Below are 21,967 nucleotides of genomic sequence, written 5' to 3' on the forward strand. Positions count from 1 at the left end.
GAGAGAAAATGGGAGTGGCCAACTGTACTAATTTAAATTCATTTCACTTTAGGTTTACCCTGACTTTCTATGTGTTCTTTAGAAAGCACATTTTTGTTACAAATCTCCCACTCAATAACATTTCTCATGTAAGCTGCCAGCATAAATCTCTCTCTCTCTCTCTCTCTCTCTCTCTCTCTCTCTCGCGCGCGCGCGCGCACACACACACACGCACACCTTAGACTACTCTTATGTAATTGATTGCAATTTAAAAACGACTCCGTACGACATGGGACCAGCAGGCTTTGCTAGTTTATAATTAAAGAGAGGAATCGAGTCTTACGAACTGAATATTCATCTCCGTTTTCTTTTTCTTCCTCACTCCTCAACATGTAAGCAAAGCAAAACTTTTCAACGAAATCCAAGGTACGAACCACTAACTGGCCTTGTATCTGACTACTTCTATTCGATTGTATCTTGTATGAAATATTAAGAACTTCGCCTTCAATACAGATAACTGTATAAACACTGACACTTTATTTGCGAATATGTTTTTTTTTTTTTTTTCCCGTACAGTGCTGCGCAATCTGAGAATGTATAACTGGGCTACTATCGGTCGGAACAGTAGACGATACCACGGTGCACTACTTCTTTCGCTACAAAAGAGAAAACTTGAGCTACGGCAATGAAAGGAATACAAAACGGTCACTTGATATTAGAAAACGGTTGATTGGTTCGATGAATCCAAATTCTAGTTGTGCTATGTTGAAGCGAAAGCAGCATCTATGCGAGTCTGAATCTATACCTAGCAGCATCTATACGAGTAGGCTACTTCTGTGGGTATGCAATATTCTCGCAACATTTTCTGCAACCAGCTTCCCTGCAATATCTTACATGAACACTGTTGCATACATAGATTTCATTATGCTAACTGCTTACTCATTTTTTAGGACTATATCCAAAAAGCCTATAATATTATCATATTGTATTATTCACACCGTATACAGGAGAAGTTCAGGAACATAAGCAGCTTCTTTCTGTTTCATTAATCTACCAAATTTATGTGATCTTAGTCCCACTGAACATTTATAGGATGACGTAACGGTCAGGTACACTGATCAATGCCCCTTCCACTATCTGAAAACAGCGACGCCACCTTGTCTTGATGAACGAGCATTCCTCATTCGTCATCTTACGGATCAATGCTAAGCGAATCACAGCAGTTTTGAAAGATAGTCGTTTTGCTGACAAACGATTGTTTCTAGGGGTCTAGCCGCTGACTAAATTTTATCTGATCTTCCCCTTAGCGTATTAGGCTAAATGGTCAATCACGCCAGGGATGCATGTAAGTATAATTAATGTCATGATAGGTTTGTTAATTAATCTACATAGTCTGATATCAGCCAGTAGTAATAATGATGAAATTTTGAGCAGCATTTTATGAGGTGTGCTACACCCAGCCATTTTATTTTTTTATATTTATTTATTTTGATTAATAAAATCATATGAATTTTTTTTCTTTGACAGAACTGCCTAGAGATCCTGGGCCACAGCTACTTTTCGGAAGAAATTAGAAAGCTTATCGAATCAACCACCTCTCGTAATTTTACTATCTTTGTTATTATAATGTTATTAATGCGTCTCCAAGGTGTCTGTATTTCTACTCCGATGTAACTAGGTTTGTGGTTACAAAATTGCAAAATTATTGCTTATCAACTCAAGATTATAGGATAACATTTTAATGACCGCTGAGAAGATACCATTCATAAATGTAATTTCCGATAATGAAAATTCTTTCTTACATGCTTTGCAATGGTGCTGTATCATCTGTCAAGATCACCGAGTCCTATGGCTTTGAAAATGAAAGCTGACTGGCCATCATAATCACATAAACTTACTATAACCTCGTGTTTGAATCTGTTTCATGCCGGAAAAAAAAAAAAAGTTTCAGTCTTCTACAACGACTGATAAATGTATGATTTTAAAAAGATATTCGTATCACCAACACAGCAAGGATTAGGGACATGTTCTGATTACTTTACATTAGGCCTATCCACGTCTACTCGTTTTCTTTAGGGATATCAGAAGAAAGTGACAAGAAACATATCTTCATGTGAAACTGAGCATTTAATGGGAGGATCATCATTCCTAGAAGGACGCAACCTTCAGAAGATGACACATTGTAAAATATGACATTGATTATAGAAGAAAAGCATGTTTAAAATATTATTTGCTAACTATGAACAATTATTTCATTTTAAAAAGCGGTCGGGTGTTTCTGCAATAAAAGAAAAAATCAAATAGGACGATACCGAAGCCACGGAGGATTCATCCTTTTATTTATTTCGTAATGTTAACTATCATTCGCAATTTAAAATTATATTTAAATTATATCGCAATTTATATTTTCATAACTATTGATCCTGTAAAAAACACCCTGTCTTTGCCCTTGCTGCCCTTCAGTCAACTGGTAAATACTTTCGGATCAAATAAAACCGAGGATTAGTTTCCGGACCCACGAGTATTTTAAGCCAGCTGCGGTTTCAGTAATACTCCGTACAATTTCACGCATAACACGACATTATTATACATAACGGGATGCATCTTATTGTGAACATTTAAAGACAACTTTAAAATCAGACAAGAAAGCAAGTTACAAGCCACACATTTCAGATTCGAAAAAGGAGTTTTGGTGTATTTTTGACAGGAAAAATCGGCTAAAAAAGTGTAGCCTATAAACAGGACAATTTCTACCAACTTAACTGGAAAGTGTATTTTAGCTGAAATCGGGTGCAGTTCTGGGAAGTATTGAACTTTCAAAAGTGTATGTCAAATGATGGTTCAGGCCACCAGAAGTTAGTAAGGGTATGTTTTATAGCAGCAGATGTAACAGTCAGGACCCCACATGTGGCCACTGCAACACAACACCGGCCAGGATTGGTGGTCGGAACTAGTCACTCTGTTGGAGCACTTATAATGATGTAGTGATAAAGAATGGCATTCAGCAGACCATGCGTTTCATGCAGTCGGAGATATATGCACACACTGCTAACCTAGTATAGTTACATGAAAAGAAACTTACAAGCAGTTTGTTTTTTATTTTTTCACAAGCGTCCCCTTCAAAGGCTCTGTGTGTGTGTGTGTGTGTGTGTGTGTGTGTGTGTGTGTGTGTGTGTGTGTGTGTGTGTGTGTGTGTGTGTGTGTGTGTGTGTGTGTGTGTGTGTGTGTGTGTGTGTGCGCGCGCGTGCGTGCGCGCGTGCAATAATGGTCTTTTGGGTCTAAATATTTCAAAATTCAAAGCGAGACGCGGCAAAAGTCCATATGAAAAAAGAAATTAGGAAATAATTTAACCCACATCAAGCAGTCTGCCTTCACTCCCATGTATGACTTCCCTCACGGGAGTATGTGATGATAGAGGAGAAATAACTTGAATATTACGACCTTTCCTGATAATAGCCAATCTGGTACAATATCTAAGGCGTGCATGTTTTTGCATGCCATATACTGTATCCTTTTTATTTCCTTTTTCTTCTCCACCCCCTTTTCCCATGGAAAGTTTCTATTTTTAAAAAGGAAACACACAAGCTGTATACATATATATTTATAGCAATCCTACCTTCGAAAGGCTGAAAACCTATAGCACAATAATAACGTGGGTGGGGCCAGGGTCTGGAATCATCTACTTTTTTTTTTTTTTCCAGCCCCTATTTCGCTACTCAGCAAAAGCAGGTGCAAGTAAACACACCATCTGAGCTGCCACATAAAAATGACTGCAAAGAGAGCGTGCAAAAGCAATTTGACGGCACTGAAAAATGTAAAGAACTAACTAATGAGGTTCAAAAGAAACCAAATGTAAAAAAAAGAAAAAAGAAAACAGGCTGGTTGATCAAATATATGCAGAAAGTGTGTTCCGCCAAGAACGGAGTACGAATATCTGTAAAATTCATGAAAATGTAAACTTGCTTTGGGGAATATGCACACGAAAACGGTCAATAAAAACTAAAAGCGGAAACATTTGCCGTTTCTCGAAGACGTGCTCCTGTAAAATCGCAATACGGAAAGAATATTCCTTACATTTGTACAGTTGGAAGTAAATGTGATATCAAAAGTAACGTAACAACAACACAAGATCAATTTAGTATTTTGAAAGATGTGGAAAAGGCTTAAAATAAACCGAAGTATGGAAAAGTTGTTCCAGTGGACAACGACGCAAGGAAATTGTTAAACAGTAAGTTTTGAACATTTATTTATTTATTTTATTTCATATACAAACAATCAAGTACTTGTATGAATAAACAAGTATGTTTCAGTGATATTTAAATACACTGGTGAATTGAAACATCACATCAATATACTTCATAACATGCAGCCATTAGTAACTACAATAATAAACTGGTGCTTTCTAAGAAACAAAAACAAAAGGAAAAAAACAAGAAATTTCAAGAACGCTCACATGCTGAAATTTTTACAGCACACAGTAAAAATAATATATCTGTAAACTTAGTCACTGCATCTCCTTTTCTCCAAATTCCTCGCACTATGACAAAAAAAAAAAAAAAAAAAAAAAAGTCGAGTGCATGACATTACTTTAGTATTTAGACCTGTGCAGGAGTAATAGTAATCACTCCTACAGAGAAATAATAAGTTTATATTTTCCTAATATAAAATGGAGAGACAAGAAATGAAATTGATTTCATCCTAACAGATTGCAAAAGAATAAAAAATGTCGAAGTCATTGGGAAAACTTACTGCGACATTCATTCAGACCACCGTCCAATAAGAGCCACTTTCAAAATACATAAAAAAGATGAAGAACGCATACGAGCATAGTCCAACCATAAAAAACGCTCAAAACAGATAAACCCAGAAGAATTTAGAAAAAAGGTGGAAGAAACCGACTGGAAATTAAAAAAATGACATCGATGAAGATTTAACAAACTTTAACAATAAATTAATGAACTGCAAAGAAAGAACCTCGTATGAACTTCCTCCTAAGACCAGGAAACGCCTATCAGCAAGAACAATAGAACTACTGAAGAAAAGAAGAATACTGAAAGATATACAGGGAAAGATCGACTAGAATATAAAATTATTTGTAAACAACTGAGGCAGAATATCAAAGACGACTATAACATATATAGAACAACAAAATTGGCAGAAGCAGCTAGGCTCCGCAGTACCCTAAAAAAAGTAGAAAAAGAAATAAATCTAAAGCAACCACTACCGTCAGTCTTCATAGACAATCAAAGAAACAGACACACAAACAGAGGTGAAATGGAAAAAATAGTAAAATCGTTTTATGAGAACCTTTACTCATCTAAACAGGTAATCACAGCTCCAGTACCAGACGAAAATTTGGAAAATCTGGAAATACCATCTGTCCTACCTGAAGAAATAAAAATGGCTATCCACCATATGAAAAATGACCAATCGCCAGGACTTGACGGTATAAAATCTGATGAATTAAAAATGGGTGGACAAATACGCTTTAAAGCTCTAGCAGAAAGGTTTACCCGATATATACAATTAAGGAAAGTATCTATTGAATGGAAAACATCAAAGACCATAATTCTGCATAAAAAAGGTAATAAAGAAGACATCAGTAACTACAGACCTATCTGTCTATTAGCACACACATAAAATATTCGCCAGAATCATCCTAAACCGAATAGAAACCTCCATCAATGAAAATAGCTGCAAAGAACAGGCTGGTTTCAAAAAAGGCTTTTCAACAATAGATCACATTCAAACTATTACTCAGCTAACAGAAAGATGCAGAGAATACCAGATCCCACTTTGTCTTCTTTTTATAGATTTTAAAAAGGCATTTGACACTGTTGAGCATAACGCAGTATTCCAAGCTTTAATAGAACAAGGCGTAGAAAAAGCATACATCCAACTCATAAAAGATATCTACGAAGAAAGCACAACAAATATCACCCTTTTCAATCACCCGATTAAAATTAACTTAAGTAGAGGAGTACGTCAGGGTGATGTCTTATCACCTAATCTCTTCACATCTACTCTGGACAGCATCATTCGAAAAATTGACATGAAAGATGGAATAAACATTGATGGTGAAATATTAAATATCCTATTATTCGCCGATGATGTGATATTAATATCTCACTCACCCAAACTCCTAGAATCAATGCTGAATAACATAAGCCAAAACTGCAAAAAAATTGGATTGGAAATACACCAGGACAAAACAAGATGGATGAAAAACAAATACTGTAAAGATCATACAATCACTCTAGAATCTCATACCATCGAAAAAGTTGAAGAATACATCTACCTCGGCCAGTCCATAAAAATGAATAATGATATATCAAATGAAATAGCAAGGAGAGAGAAAAAGAGCTGCTTGGATAGCCTTCAACAAAATAAAATCAACAATTATCAACCAAAACATGGATATAGACATAAGAGCCCATCTTTTCAATAGTCACATTTCACTTATGGCAGTGAAACATGGAACACAACTTAAAAAGAAGAACAAAGCTTAATAACAACTCAACGTGCAATAGAAAGAAGAATATGCAATATAAACAAAATAGACCACGTAAGACACACAGAAATCAGGAAGTCTGGACTCGCGGACGTAATAAAAGCAATCTACAACAGCAAATGAAGATCGGCAGGACATCTCGCCAGAATGAGAGACAACAGATGGACAGTTACAAACTGGTATCCGAGAGATACCAAAAGGAAACCTGGAAGACCAGCCTTAAGGTGGGAAGACCCAATGATTAAGAAAGTTGGAAGAAAATGGAGAAGAAAAGCCCAAGGCAGGAATAGCTGGACTCTTTACGACCTGCAGTCATGGAGAAATCCTGACTGAAACCACAGGTCCATCAAGGTAATTTTCCTAAATTAGATTTGTTACCATTCCATACTTATTACATTGCAATAGCCAAGTCAACTATGTCGTTGCTATAAAATTATTCCCTTGTTAGCATAAATATGTATTTATGCTAACAAGGTGATAATAAGCAAGACGATAATCAAATATTATCTCGCTCTTATTCAATACAGATTGCAATTTAAGACTAAATAGATATTTATGCTAACAAAAGAATAACCAGTCAGACATTTAAATAATATATTTAATAAAAAGAACAAATATCTGTGAGCAACGCAATACAAAAATAATAACATGAGAAAATTACCGAACCGATAAATAAACTCGACTACGATTACTTTCCAAGTTTAAATAATAAGATTTTGTACTGAGACACTACCTGTTAAGATGACTTCGGTCTACAACTACACAAAATAAACATCACCTTACACTCAATTCTGCAATCAAACTCTATAATTCAACCATATTTCACAGACTACCAAGAATAAAGTCTCTAACTTTCCTTCTAATCAGGCAAACACATTTCAATAAGCGAAGTTATTATCCCTACTCAATTCAATACTATCAGCATTGGTTTTTCAGACTTCCCAATTTCAACTTAACATGGGACATCTCAAGTGCTGAAGAATACATGGACAAGTGCAATATAATGCAATAGTACTTGGAAGGTTTAAATCAAAATGCAACCTTTAAATCCTACAACCGTCAACAGCCTACCCATATTTCCATACTTCATTTCTTTACGCAATTTGTTATTATTCCAACTTTGAACTTAAAGTGGTTTGTTAATTCAGTTGCGTAAACCATTAGTAGAATACTGTCTAAAACAGCAGAAAAAAAAAAAAAACTATTTGTTCGCTTACGTTATCAGGCGCGCTTCACAAAATATAATAACCAATTAGATTCCTTTTGTTCGTCGTGCGCAAGTACACAATACAATAACAATTCCCCGTTGTAGCTGAAAGAATTTTAATGAACTACACACCATTTGGGGTATTTACTAGAATTCTCGACTCCATTCGATACTAGTTCAATCGAAACTGTTTATTGGTAAAATTAGGCAAAACATTTCGAAACGATTTAAAAAAAAAAAAAAAGTTGTGGGCGGAAGGAATTTAATTAAATTTGGAATCTTCACTAAAAGATATCGATCCTTTTGATTTGGGTTTCATCAGACCGCTTTATTGACAAAAGTAGGTAGAACGATTCACATTTACAACTGCCGAAAAATAAACTAAACCGACGAGTAAGAAAAGAGTTCGTAGCCCAGTGGTTCAACAAATGTGCGCCCCGGTGATCTCAATTTAGGTTTTTTTTTTTTTTTTTTTTTTTTTTTTTTTAACACAGATGTTTCGTAAATGTCTCTCTAATAGATGTCTCTCTAATTTCAGCGCCCAGTGTGAGGCAACCACACTGCTTTTTAGACAGCCTAAAGTCTGGAGCAGGGTTTCTGGATTATCGAATCCTTATCCCTACTCATGGTACTAATACTTACTGCCCCTCGCTGTAACTAGGTATTATATTTAAAAAAATACACCAAATTTTGTTAAATTCATCAAGCCAGGGAAGACTATTATTAATATATTTTCCGAATCACCTTGATAATAAAAATGATTAATCCCAGAGAAAAATATTCCTAATTGCTAAAATAAAGAGCCCAAAAACTTCAGTACGGCGATGCAAAATTACATAAGCAAAGTGGATATTAGATTCAGAATTGTTTCAAAGCCGAATGTGGAAACCATGAAAGTTTCGTAAGGACTGCTTACGAAATGCTTGTTTTATGAGCAAAGGACTTACGGGAATACTCTCCCCGGCATTCACGAGTCGCCTTAGTGTGGACTACTTAAAAGACATAGGCGCCGCCCAAGTGTCCATATATTCGCCTTTTATTAGTCCATTTTGATAAGGTTTCACTGGCCTGACAGTTGTTTGAAACTGGTTGGTTCTCTTCAGAGACCAGGCAGAAACCTTAAGAGAATAAAAACTCCCATTCAGTAATAAGGAACCTGAAATGTTATTTTTCGTAAGCGAACCTTAGTACTGAACGGGAATTTTTGTTCTCTTAAGGTTTCTTCCTGGTCTCCGACGAGAACCAACCAGTTCGAAACAGCTGTCAGGCCAGTGAAACCTTATCAAAATGGACTAATAAAAGGCGAATATATGGACGCTTGGGCGGCGCCTATGTCTTTTAAGTAATCCACACTAAGGCAACTCGTGAATGCTGGGGAGTGTATTCCCGTAATCTCTCTGATCAACTTACCTTACGAAAGTTGCATAATTTCTACATTCGGCTCTGAAATAATGTTATATCTAATATCCACTTTGCTTATGAAATATTCATTCAAATCGTTTTTTTAATAAACAATGAATTAATAAACTACATCACACAAAATGAGCATTAAGCAAGCTTTCATGCTGTTAAATATTTATATACAATAGAGGTTCAAACCATTTACAGTACAATCATCGATTGACAATATTTCCGATTTCTCGCGAGAACCTGCATGATGTCTGCGACAAAATTACGTTATTTGAAGAATCCTATTACGCAGTGATACTTCGACACAACTCCGACAGGTATGTGAAATTGACACGTTTTTGTTTGCCCAACATAATTTTGCAATTACGAATAGCTCAAGTGAAACCAAAATTGAAATGCCTCGACAAATTTTAATAGCGATCCTAAATAACAAATGCATTATATTTATCCAACAAGAGAGTAAGAATTAGTTTCAATTCCAACCGGTTTGCCAAATTTCCCCAATAAAGATGAGCTGATGAAAATCCGAACTGAACCACACGGGCATCTTCTTGTGTATATCCTAAATTTTATTAAATAATATATTACACAAAAGCTGGCCAATCTCACTTTAAATCTCCCATATAATTACGTTATGTATGAACTCACAGATAGAATTGTCAAACTCTTCGCATTTCCGTTTCGTTGCCGATTCCTTGCTCCGTTCCCGTACCTCACTGAATCCATTTTCGTGGGTTATCTTGAAGTTACTGCTACAGCTAAGTTCTGTGTATAATTAGATTTCCCTGACAAACAGGGTCTTGTTCAAGTTTTTTTTAACTGATGGAACTAGTCCTGTGGCAAGCAGTGGTTCCATCAATTAACCCAAACATATAAACTCACTGTATAGTTTTCCCATGTTATTTGCGATGCCCCCCTAAGGAGTACTTACGATACAGAGTTACCACTTCGCTGGACAAATCTAGGTATAAGGGTGGCAAGGTTCTGTTTTACGGCAAACACCTCTTTCCCATATAAAAGACTTCTGATACCTTGTGAAGGCGCAGTGAACAATACCTCCCCCCCCCCTAAACGTCACTCGCGACTTTTTGCACTTTTTTTCTCTCTTTCTTTTTTTTTTTTTCACAGCAGCATATTGCATTCCAGTATATATGGTAAATCTAATTATAGTTTCATAACAGAATGACTGCATTTGCACACATCAAGAACGAGAATAATGGCGCCTTCATTCATTCTTTCTTTCTCTCTCTTTCGTACACACAACAAAAAAATATCGACATTTTCCTGTAAGATTTATTGAGAAATATATTAACCACAAGGAAAGCAAATACCTTATGTATGTTATTTCCTAAATGTCTCTTCCCCCTTGCTATAATATCGAGTCGTTCTCCTAAAATTGCTTACACATGATAAATATATACGACGCTTCTTCTTTATTTTATAAAGCACGCATCGTAATTCAGCCAAAGAAGGGTTCTTTTGCGCATAAAAAAGGGAAAATATCGATACTGAAAAAAACCACTGAATGAAGAAAGTCAAATATGCAGAGAAAAAAAAATGTTATGATTATTATTTTGTTTCAAAGTACAGCAGACCTATTATACAGTCTGTTTTATTATGTACATGTACGGCATAACAAAACCCACTCAGTCTTCTTCGAGTTACAATAGCCCGAAGAAGAAGACTTCGAAATGAGCTTCTGATTGAAAAATAAATATTGCAATACTGTATTTTGCATTAACCAAATAAAATAAACAATATTTACTTGATAAAATACGTCTTCCCCTCTTTATCCAAGGCAGCCTCCCAACCATATGGAAGGGATGTCCCTCCTGAGTCCCAAGACTCCACTGGAGGCAACCATGAAGATACTTTCGTCTCATGGCTAGAAAAAATAAAATAAAAATATAAAAGATCAAACTAGCAGCAAACAACTGAAAACAATTATCTATATTAATAGTGATATATATATATATATATATATATATATATATATATATATACTGTATATATATATATATAAAGGATACCAAGTAATTTTATAAACTTGGTTTTTTTTTACTCCTTCTCCCAAGTAAGCAAACACAGTTAAGTTTGCGCTAAGTTAAGGTAGTGACCTCTACCCATAATGTATAACAGTATACATTATGGGAAATACTAAGAATCGTGATCAGATCTTTATCCACCTTTACAACGAGTTGCCCTGGTGTTGCACTACCTTTAGACTTGAACTATGTTCAGGCGCAAACTTAAATGTTTTGCTTACTTGGGAGAAGGAGTAAAAAAACAAAGTTTATAAAATTACTTGGTATCGTTAATATATATTATCCCCAAGGTAAAAAACTTTTGACATATATATATATATATATTTAAACTATGAGATTATATTTTTATCGTTCATAAAATAAACTTAAATGAAAATGGCTTAATGTGACTAAACCATTTTCTCTGCTTAGTGTGACAATTTACACATGATAACTGGAGATTGGAAGTGGCATGAAAGTTTGGTCTCTGAACAGAGTTTGATCCATCCATGGTACGTACTACTGTGTTACACTGGATGCAAACGCGAATGGAATTGTTATAAAAATATTAAATGGATCCAAACTATGAGAAAAACATAAGAGCCTGAAAATTCATCAAAACAAACCAGACATAAGTTCACCGCGTTAACCCACAAAATGAAACGCTATATGAAGATTGTGTGTTAATCAATCTTTGATACATAGCGAGATGTGGCGTATTATGAGTAAGAACAAAATTAAGAAGTTAATAAAAATGAGCAACAGGATATGTAAAAATTAAATAATAATAATAATAATAATAATAATAATAATAACGTAAAGTATCGCTGACGTATTCGTCAGATTGTGTTGAGGGTTACTCTCTAATTACGTCTTTTTTTTTCTTTTTGGATTATTGATGTGATAAAACAGAATTCTTCAAATATATTTTATAAATAAGAATTATGCAACACAATTTTATTTAAAAATGGCATATGAAAAATATTGACCATAAGTGAAATGGAAGAAACATCAATTCTGCCATCGGTTGATCTAGTTTTCTTTTTGATGATGTCCATTATGATAGAATGATGCTGCTGAATATACCTACTATAATTTCATTCTAATTATACAAAAAATATTGTCATATTTAGCGCAGTCTTGAAATAAAACACTTTCTAATCAAATGTAATCTAATCAATAGCTATATCTTGCCAGTTTTTCATGCTATCTCGTAATTCTAAAACAATTCACAGACCTGGTTTTTATGTTTTGTCGTGTGAAGTTTGTTTCAATGTCGGTAATGTTTTGTCTTCTTCAGATCGACGTTCTTACCAGGTATTTCGTCTTAAGAGATAAAACAATACAGAGAGAGAAACTTGCTTTTATGGTGGGATGGTTCAGCTGCTACAATCACGATCCATCAGGGGCAACAATAGTGATCGTCCTTGAAGCATACCAGTCATCACCCACTCCTCAGAAAGTAAAACATACTCCGTTACTGTTGAACGCAGTGAATTGCAAAATTCCAAGATTGATTTTCTGGTTATGATCAGAAATATCTTCAAAATCATCGCAACTTGCACAGAAACTATACAGCTTTGCAGAGAATGTCATGCAATGCCGTTTACTTCTTTGAGTATTTAAGTATTTTCAACAAGTTCAACACAAATTTTATTGATGTTCCTTCGGAGATCCATAATATTTATTCCCGTTGTCTAAAATCAAGACACAAACTTTTTTATTTTACTTATTTAAATTGTTTAACTGAAACTTGTATCTTCATCGCTTATATTCTTAACCCTGAAACTTAAATGCGTAGCAAACCATATGGATTCCCCTTACAGAACCAATTCTACCAATGTTCCTTCTAATGCCATCAATGGCGTTTTAAATTATTCAATACTCTTATCAAAGACTATGGGATAAGTCTAATATGTTATCTTTAAAGAAGATGAAACTATAACACTGCATGACAAATGAAATCTTATTAAGAGAGATTTAGAAAACTCATGAGCTTTACTGTTACGTGTAATGAGGAATGATCTCATCTGATAATCACATCAAGTTTAAATTAGTTTAACAGAATAGGTTAATAGATCGTTTGCGATATTAACCTTGATATTTATCCCTCTCCACTACGAAATTCTGTTTCTAAATCATGTCCTTATTAACAGAGTAGAACTAGTGAAGGTTTCGAGATCATTCTCATTGGTGAACCACAGTGATAAGTGGGCCATATTAAAACATTAGAATATTTAAAATAACAACAAAAAATAAATTATTCTTTTTATCTCGGCACATAACACTTTTTTTTTCGTCAGAGGAAACAGAAATTCGTGTTCATGTTATTGTTTCCCTCCCTGCTCCACCCTTCTATACACGTTAATGGCATTAACATCGTTCTATTCTGCTCTTCCGATCTGCCATACATTTTTATTGTAAATCTTTAATGATTACCAACTGCCAGCCGGATTATTATTATTTTTCCCCTGTTGGCCCCCTGATGGGGAACATAATAATTTGGAGCACAGAGTAAAAAACGCTAAAAAGAGTTCCAGTATTTTGTTAACTCTTCCCACCTAGACGTATATCATGTGATGACATATAAGAAGTTAAATTAGCCGCAATTTTTTTCCCTATGATTGTTTTTTACAGACAGAGAAGAGAAGGGAAGATAATTAAATATAGACGAATGAAAAACACCGAAGCAAGTAAAGGAAACGCATAAGAAGTGGAAAGGGCAGTATGATGTGCCCAAATATCGAGACACTTATGATTAACGATATGTTTTAGCTATGAGTGAGCAAGAAACAGACTACTCCAATAAAACAACCAAAGATCAATTAGTTCAAAATGGTATAATTTTAATAAATGGAAGTCAGGTTATTAACTTTTGCAAATATTACGTACAGATATGAACTTGAATATGTTATAATAAACGAACAGACAGTCTTGCTATTCAACTATCACCTAACAAATAAAAACAAGGTAAAGTAAAATATGATTTTAGATTGTTAGCATTTTGCATATTAAGCATTTCGGCGGAAGAATACTAGAGTTTGTAAGAAACTTGGAGACATGAGTGGAAGTTCAGATTTCAAGTAATTGCATTTGTGCGTGCTGAGATAAAGAAATAACCCGAGCAGAATGCGTTGTTTATAAGCCAAACTAGTTGCAGGCATCATCGAAGTTTCGGTGGCAGAAACGAGCCACCGGAGTTCATTAAGGAATTCTTCCTTTTTTACCAGTTAGTGCAAACTCCAAGGGGACCATCTTTCAAGTGAAACGACCTCAAGAAAAGCCGTGTACCCGAAGTGATTACACACCACGAGAAGAAGAAACGAGCAAATAATTTAACAAAACACAAGTTCCTAAGAGAACCACATTGTCTAGCGATGCCTCATTTGCATCTGCCTTGGCCATCAGCGCTAAGCAGGAGGAGACCCATTAGTAACCTTCTCTTGTCTCAGCTGTCGCCGCCCACTCGGAAGGGCAATGAAGGGGAACAAAGTAACGAAACTAATGGCAGCGTAGTTACAGCGTTTCATGGGGTGAAGGTTAGCGGGCGACGATAACCTGTTCATGCCAACAACGATAGGCTCTCTCTCTCTCTCTCACACACATACACACACTCACGCGCGCGCGCGCACAACATGTATTCGAGTAAGGGCCGCTATGCGTGCTAGACGACAGTAACCAGCGGCACGAGCGACGAGAAGGAAAATCATCGCCAACAATGCGGAAAATGTGTGACCTGATTAGAACGAATATCTTAAGAAATTAAAAGAGAGGCGGAAATCCGTGCAGGTGACATTTAAGGGCGGTTGTTTAGTTCCGCTTTGGTTCGTGTTTGGTGATTCGGTCTGGGAAGAATGCTGTGCCCGTAAATGTCTTTTCAATTTGGTACACTGGAAGTCAAAATGTTGCAGCGCTCTAATTTAAATAAGTCCTTTTCGCATGCATGTCCAGTTTTCACCAAAAAAAAAAAAAAAATCTTCATGTGTAATCTACGAACTTTTCATATGAGAGGAGCCAAGCTGTTCTTTAAAAGTGCGTAAGATATGAAGTTCCATTCTTGGAATTCCCAAGGGGAATCATTCTTGTGGCTATACAGGCTTCAATTTGTCACTACAACGTGCAAACCCGTTTTATCGGGATGCAAAATCCCATTTTTAAACAGGATTCATGGTTCACTTATCACTTACAATCTTCCTTTAACATTGGAGAGTCAGACATCCTGAACTTATACATGATTGATTGCCATCCAAGAATGATTTCTACAGAGATTAAAGCAACTCCTTACCTTTAGGGGAAAAAAAAAAGTTCTAACTGCTCAAACTTTAATGCTACAATGGCGAAGCAAAAGTAGCCAAATCGATATGAGTTGGGAAGTAGCCCGTGGAGATTATGAGACATGAAATCAAAGGGGAAAAACATTTTAGCTAATGAAACCATCTCTGACCATGTACATTACGTTGGCAAAGAAAAATCAATCCCCCCCCCCTCTTTTCGGCGACAAAGAAAATAGAGTGGCTTTATCTTCCAAATACATTATGCAAATAGCGTGGAACACTGGTTTTCAAAGCTGCGTTATTTTTAAAATCATCTCGTGGCCTTTATCGACATTTACATTTGTCTATTGGCAGTACAACATCATTTATACGCCAACTGACAATAAATGCTCACATCTAATCGTTGCAGAAGGGATGTCAGCAGTCTCGTAGGATGGATTACAGCAGCTTAGACAGTTTTAAATAAACCGATGTTAAAAATGAAGCTGCTGGTTCTTCATCCACACACTGGGAAAGAATTCAGGAAGGCCTGATCCAAACTGTCGGTCAAATAATACTTATGCAACAATGATGCAATACGATGTCTTAAATGTGTGGAAAATTACTTAGAAACACATCCGCAGTTTTACCGATCAACGTATTGTTGATGCATCGGCTCTGTGTTTATATATCTCTGTCTGATTAACTTACAAAAGCGATTTATTCTTAGACATAATTATAATCGATGGTTAAATTTTAGACAGGCTGTAAGTGCACATTTAAATCTGTTACGGTACTATTAGTGGTAGATGTTCTCTCACAAAACAAGTGCATGTTTTCCGATATATAATTAACTTATTAAGTATTTCAGAAACTTCATCAATCTCCTGACATGTAGCCCTAAGGGGTGTTCAGGTTACTATGACAGCACTACATGATTAGGTTTACATTATTCATCAGAAATTTCAATAAAAATTAAAATGTTTGCTATATCGAACTGACTGATTAAAATTACATGGTTCCACGGATCTGATAATTAAAATGGTTCGCAAATATTGTGAAAAAAAAAAAAAAAACTGGTTCTCGTAAATGGTCTCGTGCTACCCACTATTTCATGCGGTGGAAATTGCGAATACATCAGGCGAAACAAATCTCTTCAAACAGAGAAGTGGAAGTAGTTTCGTGCAGTGGATGGAAACGCACGGCGTTATTAGGTTATTTGATAATTTCGTTTTACGTATGTACGTATATTTCTTATTAGATTTTTTGGCATGACAAGCGACCAAACGAAATACATAATACGAACAGTAACAGAAGTGTGCCCTGCACAGAATTAGGAGTTGAAGTAAGACAAACTATATTTCGCTGAATTAGAAATAACTACGACAATGAAAGCGTTGCACGAGCCCGAAACATTTTTAAAATCCGATAATCTACAAGCAAGACTTGAAATACTTTTAAAGAGACCTCAAAAAAAAAAAAAAAAGTAAACGCCAAAATATTACTGCATGAAAGAAAACAGTGTGGTAAGAAAATGAATTACCTTCTGGAAACTACTAAAAGAACAGTTAAATCAAAAACACAAAGAAGTGCTTCAGTTAGACGGAATTAAAAAGAACAACTCGGTAATCAATAATTTTAAAAGTATGTCCAAAACTGGATTACTTTCTGATAATCATTTAAAAAATAACACTGCGAGATAATTACAATAAATTTCAGAAATAAAACTTCTACTGTCTATCCCGATTTTGCTTTAGAGTCTATTCACCTGTTATCAACACCATATTAAATGAAAATATGCTTTAAACGAAAGAAAACAAAATGAGATGAAGGATGTCCTCGTGTCGATATTTAACAATGGAAAAATAAAATTATTGTAAGAAAATCAAGACAGCATTTATGTTCAATAAAAGATTGACTTCACGTGCTATTTCATATATTGTCTTAAATCCTGGATAATTTACAGAATTGGCCATGTTAGATTTCACAGCGAAGCGGACTCTTAGTGGTTAAGACAACCGATTCATCAATATCATCGCTAGCTGTCTGATTATGCACGCAAGCGTGTGTGAATTCGTTTGTGTCAACAAATAACTGATTCAATGGCTTCCAGACTGCGAGAGCTTCTCGCAGTCTGATTTTATTTTGTCAGCCACTGTTCCACCTCGATGTGACTCAAGGTGGAGCTGTTGTTGAAAATGAAGAGCCAAACATCTCTTGCTAATATATAATATAATAATAAAGACATTTATAATAATACGTCTTTTGTTATTATATATAATATCTTGGAGTGTGGTTAATTAAACATGATTTTCTAGTGCCCTTTAGTACTAAGTACTAAGAGTGGTGAAGATTCGCAAATGGACATGCGTAGGTCCCGCCTCTTTGTTCGGCAAATACTGCAGGATTTGGAGATTTCTGGTACAGCTAACCATGCACTTTTATTTAATACAGATGTGGTATTAAATATTATGTATTAAACGTTAGGAATTGAGAAGTATCTAAGTCAGTAAGAAAATTAGCTTGGACACTTCGGTTTTGGTTTTAAACGTAAAGTTCCAATTTCAGCAGTACAATTATAAATTCCTATTAATGTTTTGAAATAAAACAGCGGCAACCTATTCCAGTACCCGGGATGGTTTGCATATATTCCTATAATTTAATAACAATACGAACAAAGAATGTTTATTCATTTTGCTTAAGCTTGGAAAGAAATACGAAAATCTTTATTTATATATATAATGCGATTTTTTATATAGTGTAATTCTTGCTACAGCCTATTACTTAAATTCTTGCCTCTGCATTAGTGACTAAGAAACCAGTGTATTTTTTTTTTCTCCCAAATAATGTCCAACCTTGAAAGTAACCAAAATACCTTCAGGGCGCCGATAAGCATTGAAGTAAACTGATAACTGATTTTACCCTTAGGTACATAACCATGTTGTTTACGTGGCTTGGTTTTATGGTCATAGCTGGTTATTACGAACCGCTTAAGCCTCAACTTAAATAAAAAAGCATCGACATTCTGATAACTGTCAACGGAAAACATGTTTCTTGCAAAATGAATATCGTTTCGCATCATTTTTGACTATAATGACAAAGAAGTGCTAAAGTGAAATTAAGAGTAAACGTTCCAAAATTTAAGATAAAGTTCAAGTTCCACACATTTAACCAATAACCTAACCTAAATTAAGTGAAGCTGAACCTCACTATAATGATGGCGCTCCAAACAACTTTTTGAAAAACCGAAACTATGGATCTTGCCACTTGGAGATTTTTTTTAACACTGTTGCGCAGTCATGCTACAATAGGCCACACACACACACATACACACCACTGCGTGGATCAACAGCTCTTATTAGTAATGTTTCCTCGACTTACCAAATTTTCATCTTTTCAACACCTAACCAGAAATTCAAATCGCTTTGCGAATTGTAACGAAATTGAGTTGACGATGAACATTCTTCATCGAAAGGATGTCAATTTAACAGACTGTCTCATCCTGTTTTCCAATGATATTTTCTACATCTTTCGAACGCTTTCTCCTGCTTTGCACACGGCGATAGTGAGAGTATATTATATGTAGATTCTTCAGATCTTGAAAGGGAAAAGGGAATAATAAAACCTTTCCGTGTGCCTGATTTTGAGAGCATAACTCATATAGAATGAGACACCGCTTGAAGACTTGTCCATACTGCTGAAGAATTTCAGTCACATTTCATGAAATGTAAATTCAGATTTTAAAATCGGTAGGATTCCACCCCCTTTTTTTATTTAGAAAGATGAAAAAATCAGATAAAATCCGGAAAAAAAGTTTTAGTTTTCCCACAAAATGTCCATTAGAATTTAAACAGTTCATTACTGCAGGAGAAATTCCACAAGGCAATAATTGCATCAGTAGTGACTTAAAAAAAAAAAAAAAGGAAGAGCAAACTATTTAATAATAAGCCCAGTGATTTACTGAACTCAGTTTCAGCAATGGAGAGCTTTTCTACTTACGACGGAGTGCTGGTCATCACGCCAATTTATTAAAAGCAAGAAAGAAAAAAGTGATGACTAATTACATTAATAAGTGCCTTCCAATCTAGTCAGACAAATTTATGGAAACATTTCGAGATTGCGTAATTATCTCGATCAACGATTGCAAAGCATTTTCTGCAGTAGGCAGCTTTCTTATTTATTCTTTTTCTAGACCGCCAAGACATAGTAATACAGACGGACTTCTTTTAGGCATCCACTCTATAGTAGCTATTTGGGCTGAACCATACTTTGACGTTCACTGACTATTCTGTGCGAGTATAATTGTGAATTAGAGTTTAGAATAATTTCAAAAAAAACCCAGCAGATGTCCCGGTAAATAAAAGCAGAATTTAATATTAAACAAAATAACATTTAAATTCTAATCAACACCAAATATAATCACTCTGATATAACGAAGTGGTCTTCGGTAATGCTATAATTTTTATTTGAAGAACCAAATAAGTTACACCGTAGATATCTGTAATCAAAATGTGCAAAAAAAGCCATTTCAGATAATTTTACATTTATTTATGCATAACTGGCGAAAAGGTAGTTTATCCCATCTTCATCATCAACCTCAATATAGCAACAGATATAAGAGTTTCAGACAACAAATGTCTGGAAAGCGACCGTTATGGAATTGGAGAGAAGAAAGGGATTCGCAGATAACTACCCTGATGCTATAGTTTGTCAAAGGGAATCTTAGGGTTAAAAATGGATGTCTAATTCATCGGAAATCTCCTGCAATTTCAGGGATATTCTTACTCCTTTCTTACATCAACGAAAAAAATCTGCCGGTGCTCGAAGATGCACTGCTTGGGCTGTACGCGTGGGATCGGTTTATGAAATTGGCTGGCTATCGCTTTAATAACAAGTGAACGTCCGCAATGGTAAGACTGAGTTTATTAGGTCAGCCCCCGCAAGCACTCTTGCTCAGTGTTTAGCCATAAGAAATATGGGTAAAGTTGGCCAGTAATGACGTTAGTATGGGTGTAAGTGCTATGTTGTTCAATAGGGAGCGCCAATGTTGATTTAGTGAAAAACAAACGAGAGAGAAAAATTCGCAAATATTTAGGAAAACGTAAAGATGAAAAATAAGATCAAATAGAGATGGATGGATGGGAAAAGACAATTGTAAAATTTCTAAAAGGATTGACAAACAAGCACAACCAGGGACGGAGCTAACTAGCAATACTAAAACTGACCGCAATCTACAGCCACAATATCCATCTCAATTCAGGCTGAACAATATACTGACATCCTTAATCATGATATGTTTTGTAACTGTCTTACTGGTAAGACCCGTAGGAATATTTTTACACTTGGACAGAAGGCTTTAAAATGAGCGCGCATATCTCAGTATATTCTGGGAAATAAAATATTTTAATAAGCACACTATAAATTTAAAAAAAATTTTAAAAAATCCATTTCGTGAGAACATTTTAATCATTACTTAAATTAAGGGGATATTAAATCCCGCATAGTTTTAAAACCGAATAAGAAACTCAAAGATCGGAATCAGAGAGTTTCTTGCCGATTATAGTAAACTATAAAGTATCGGCGACACTAGCGTTAGCCAATGCAAGTGATCCTAGTACGTAGTACAATACCGGGCAACTCGTTGCAAAGGTGGAGGAAGTTCAGATCGCTATTCTCAGGTATTTTCCATAATGTAAAAACACATTTCCTAGGAAATGTATGCTGTTATTACATTATGGAGGGAGGTCACCACCCAGACCGGTTTCAGCCTTTTTTGAGGCTTCATCAGTGAGTAGCTAGACCTAATACCGAAGTGTATAGCGAAAAGAACTTATGTACTCTGCGAACGAGTTTTCCAAACAGGTGCAACCATTAAGTTACTTAAGTATAAAGAGCTAATAAGCTTCATTTCGGCAATGAAAACATTGTAGTGACCTCCCTCCATAATGTAATAACAGCATACATTTCCTAGGAAATGTGTTTTTACATTATGGAAAATACCTAAGAATAGCGATCTGAACTTCCTCCACCTTTGCAACGAGTTGCCCAGTATTGTACTACGTACTAGGATCACTTGCATTGGCTAACGCTAGTGTCGCCGATACTTTATAGTTTACTATAATCGGCAATAAACTCTCTGATTCCGATCTTTGAGTTTCTTATTCGGTTTTAAAACTATGCGGGATTTAATATCCCCTTAATTTAAGTAATGTTTTCATTGCCGAAATGAAGCTTATTAGCTCTTTATACTTAAGTATTTTAATCATATTTTCCTAATAAATATTGATCCATTTTTATTTTTCATTTATTAGCATTCCGTGATAATATAAATTATTTTAACTGAATTTCAGGAAAATCCTACGATTGCTGGAGTTCGAATTTCCAACCAAATCAACCTCAGCTACTCGGAAAGACCACGCAAGAGTTGTGATAAAAATTAAGAGAGCAAACAAACGGAAGCAATGGCCAAATCATGTTAAAAATGAAAATATTCGAAAGGTACTTGACATAGGCAGAATTAATCTAAGGTAGTATAATTACTTAAACAGAACAGGAGAGAAAAGTTCGCAAAACATGAAAGTAA

The 21,967-nt window shown here is 35.3% G+C and overlaps 1 protein-coding gene across 6 annotated transcripts in view; it reads right to left on the reverse strand.

Moving 5' to 3' along the window:
• Positions 1–21,967, reverse strand: part of LOC150104740 (uncharacterized) — a 434,041-nt gene that overhangs the window by 260,174 nt on the left and 151,900 nt on the right. For all 6 annotated transcript variants that reach the window (XM_090395917.1, XM_090395916.1, XM_090395915.1 and 3 more), the window contains exon 2: positions 10,873–10,992. In XM_090395917.1, the coding sequence (XP_090252043.1) occupies positions 10,873–10,992 (120 nt within the window). The remainder of the gene's footprint in view (positions 1–10,872; positions 10,993–21,967) is intronic.

This window comes from Typopeltis vanoorti, chromosome 7 (genome assembly GCF_054136105.1).
Source record: "Typopeltis vanoorti isolate ZY-2024b chromosome 7, IOZ_Tvanoo_1.0, whole genome shotgun sequence".
Classification (NCBI taxonomy): domain Eukaryota; kingdom Metazoa; phylum Arthropoda; class Arachnida; order Uropygi; family Thelyphonidae; genus Typopeltis; species Typopeltis vanoorti.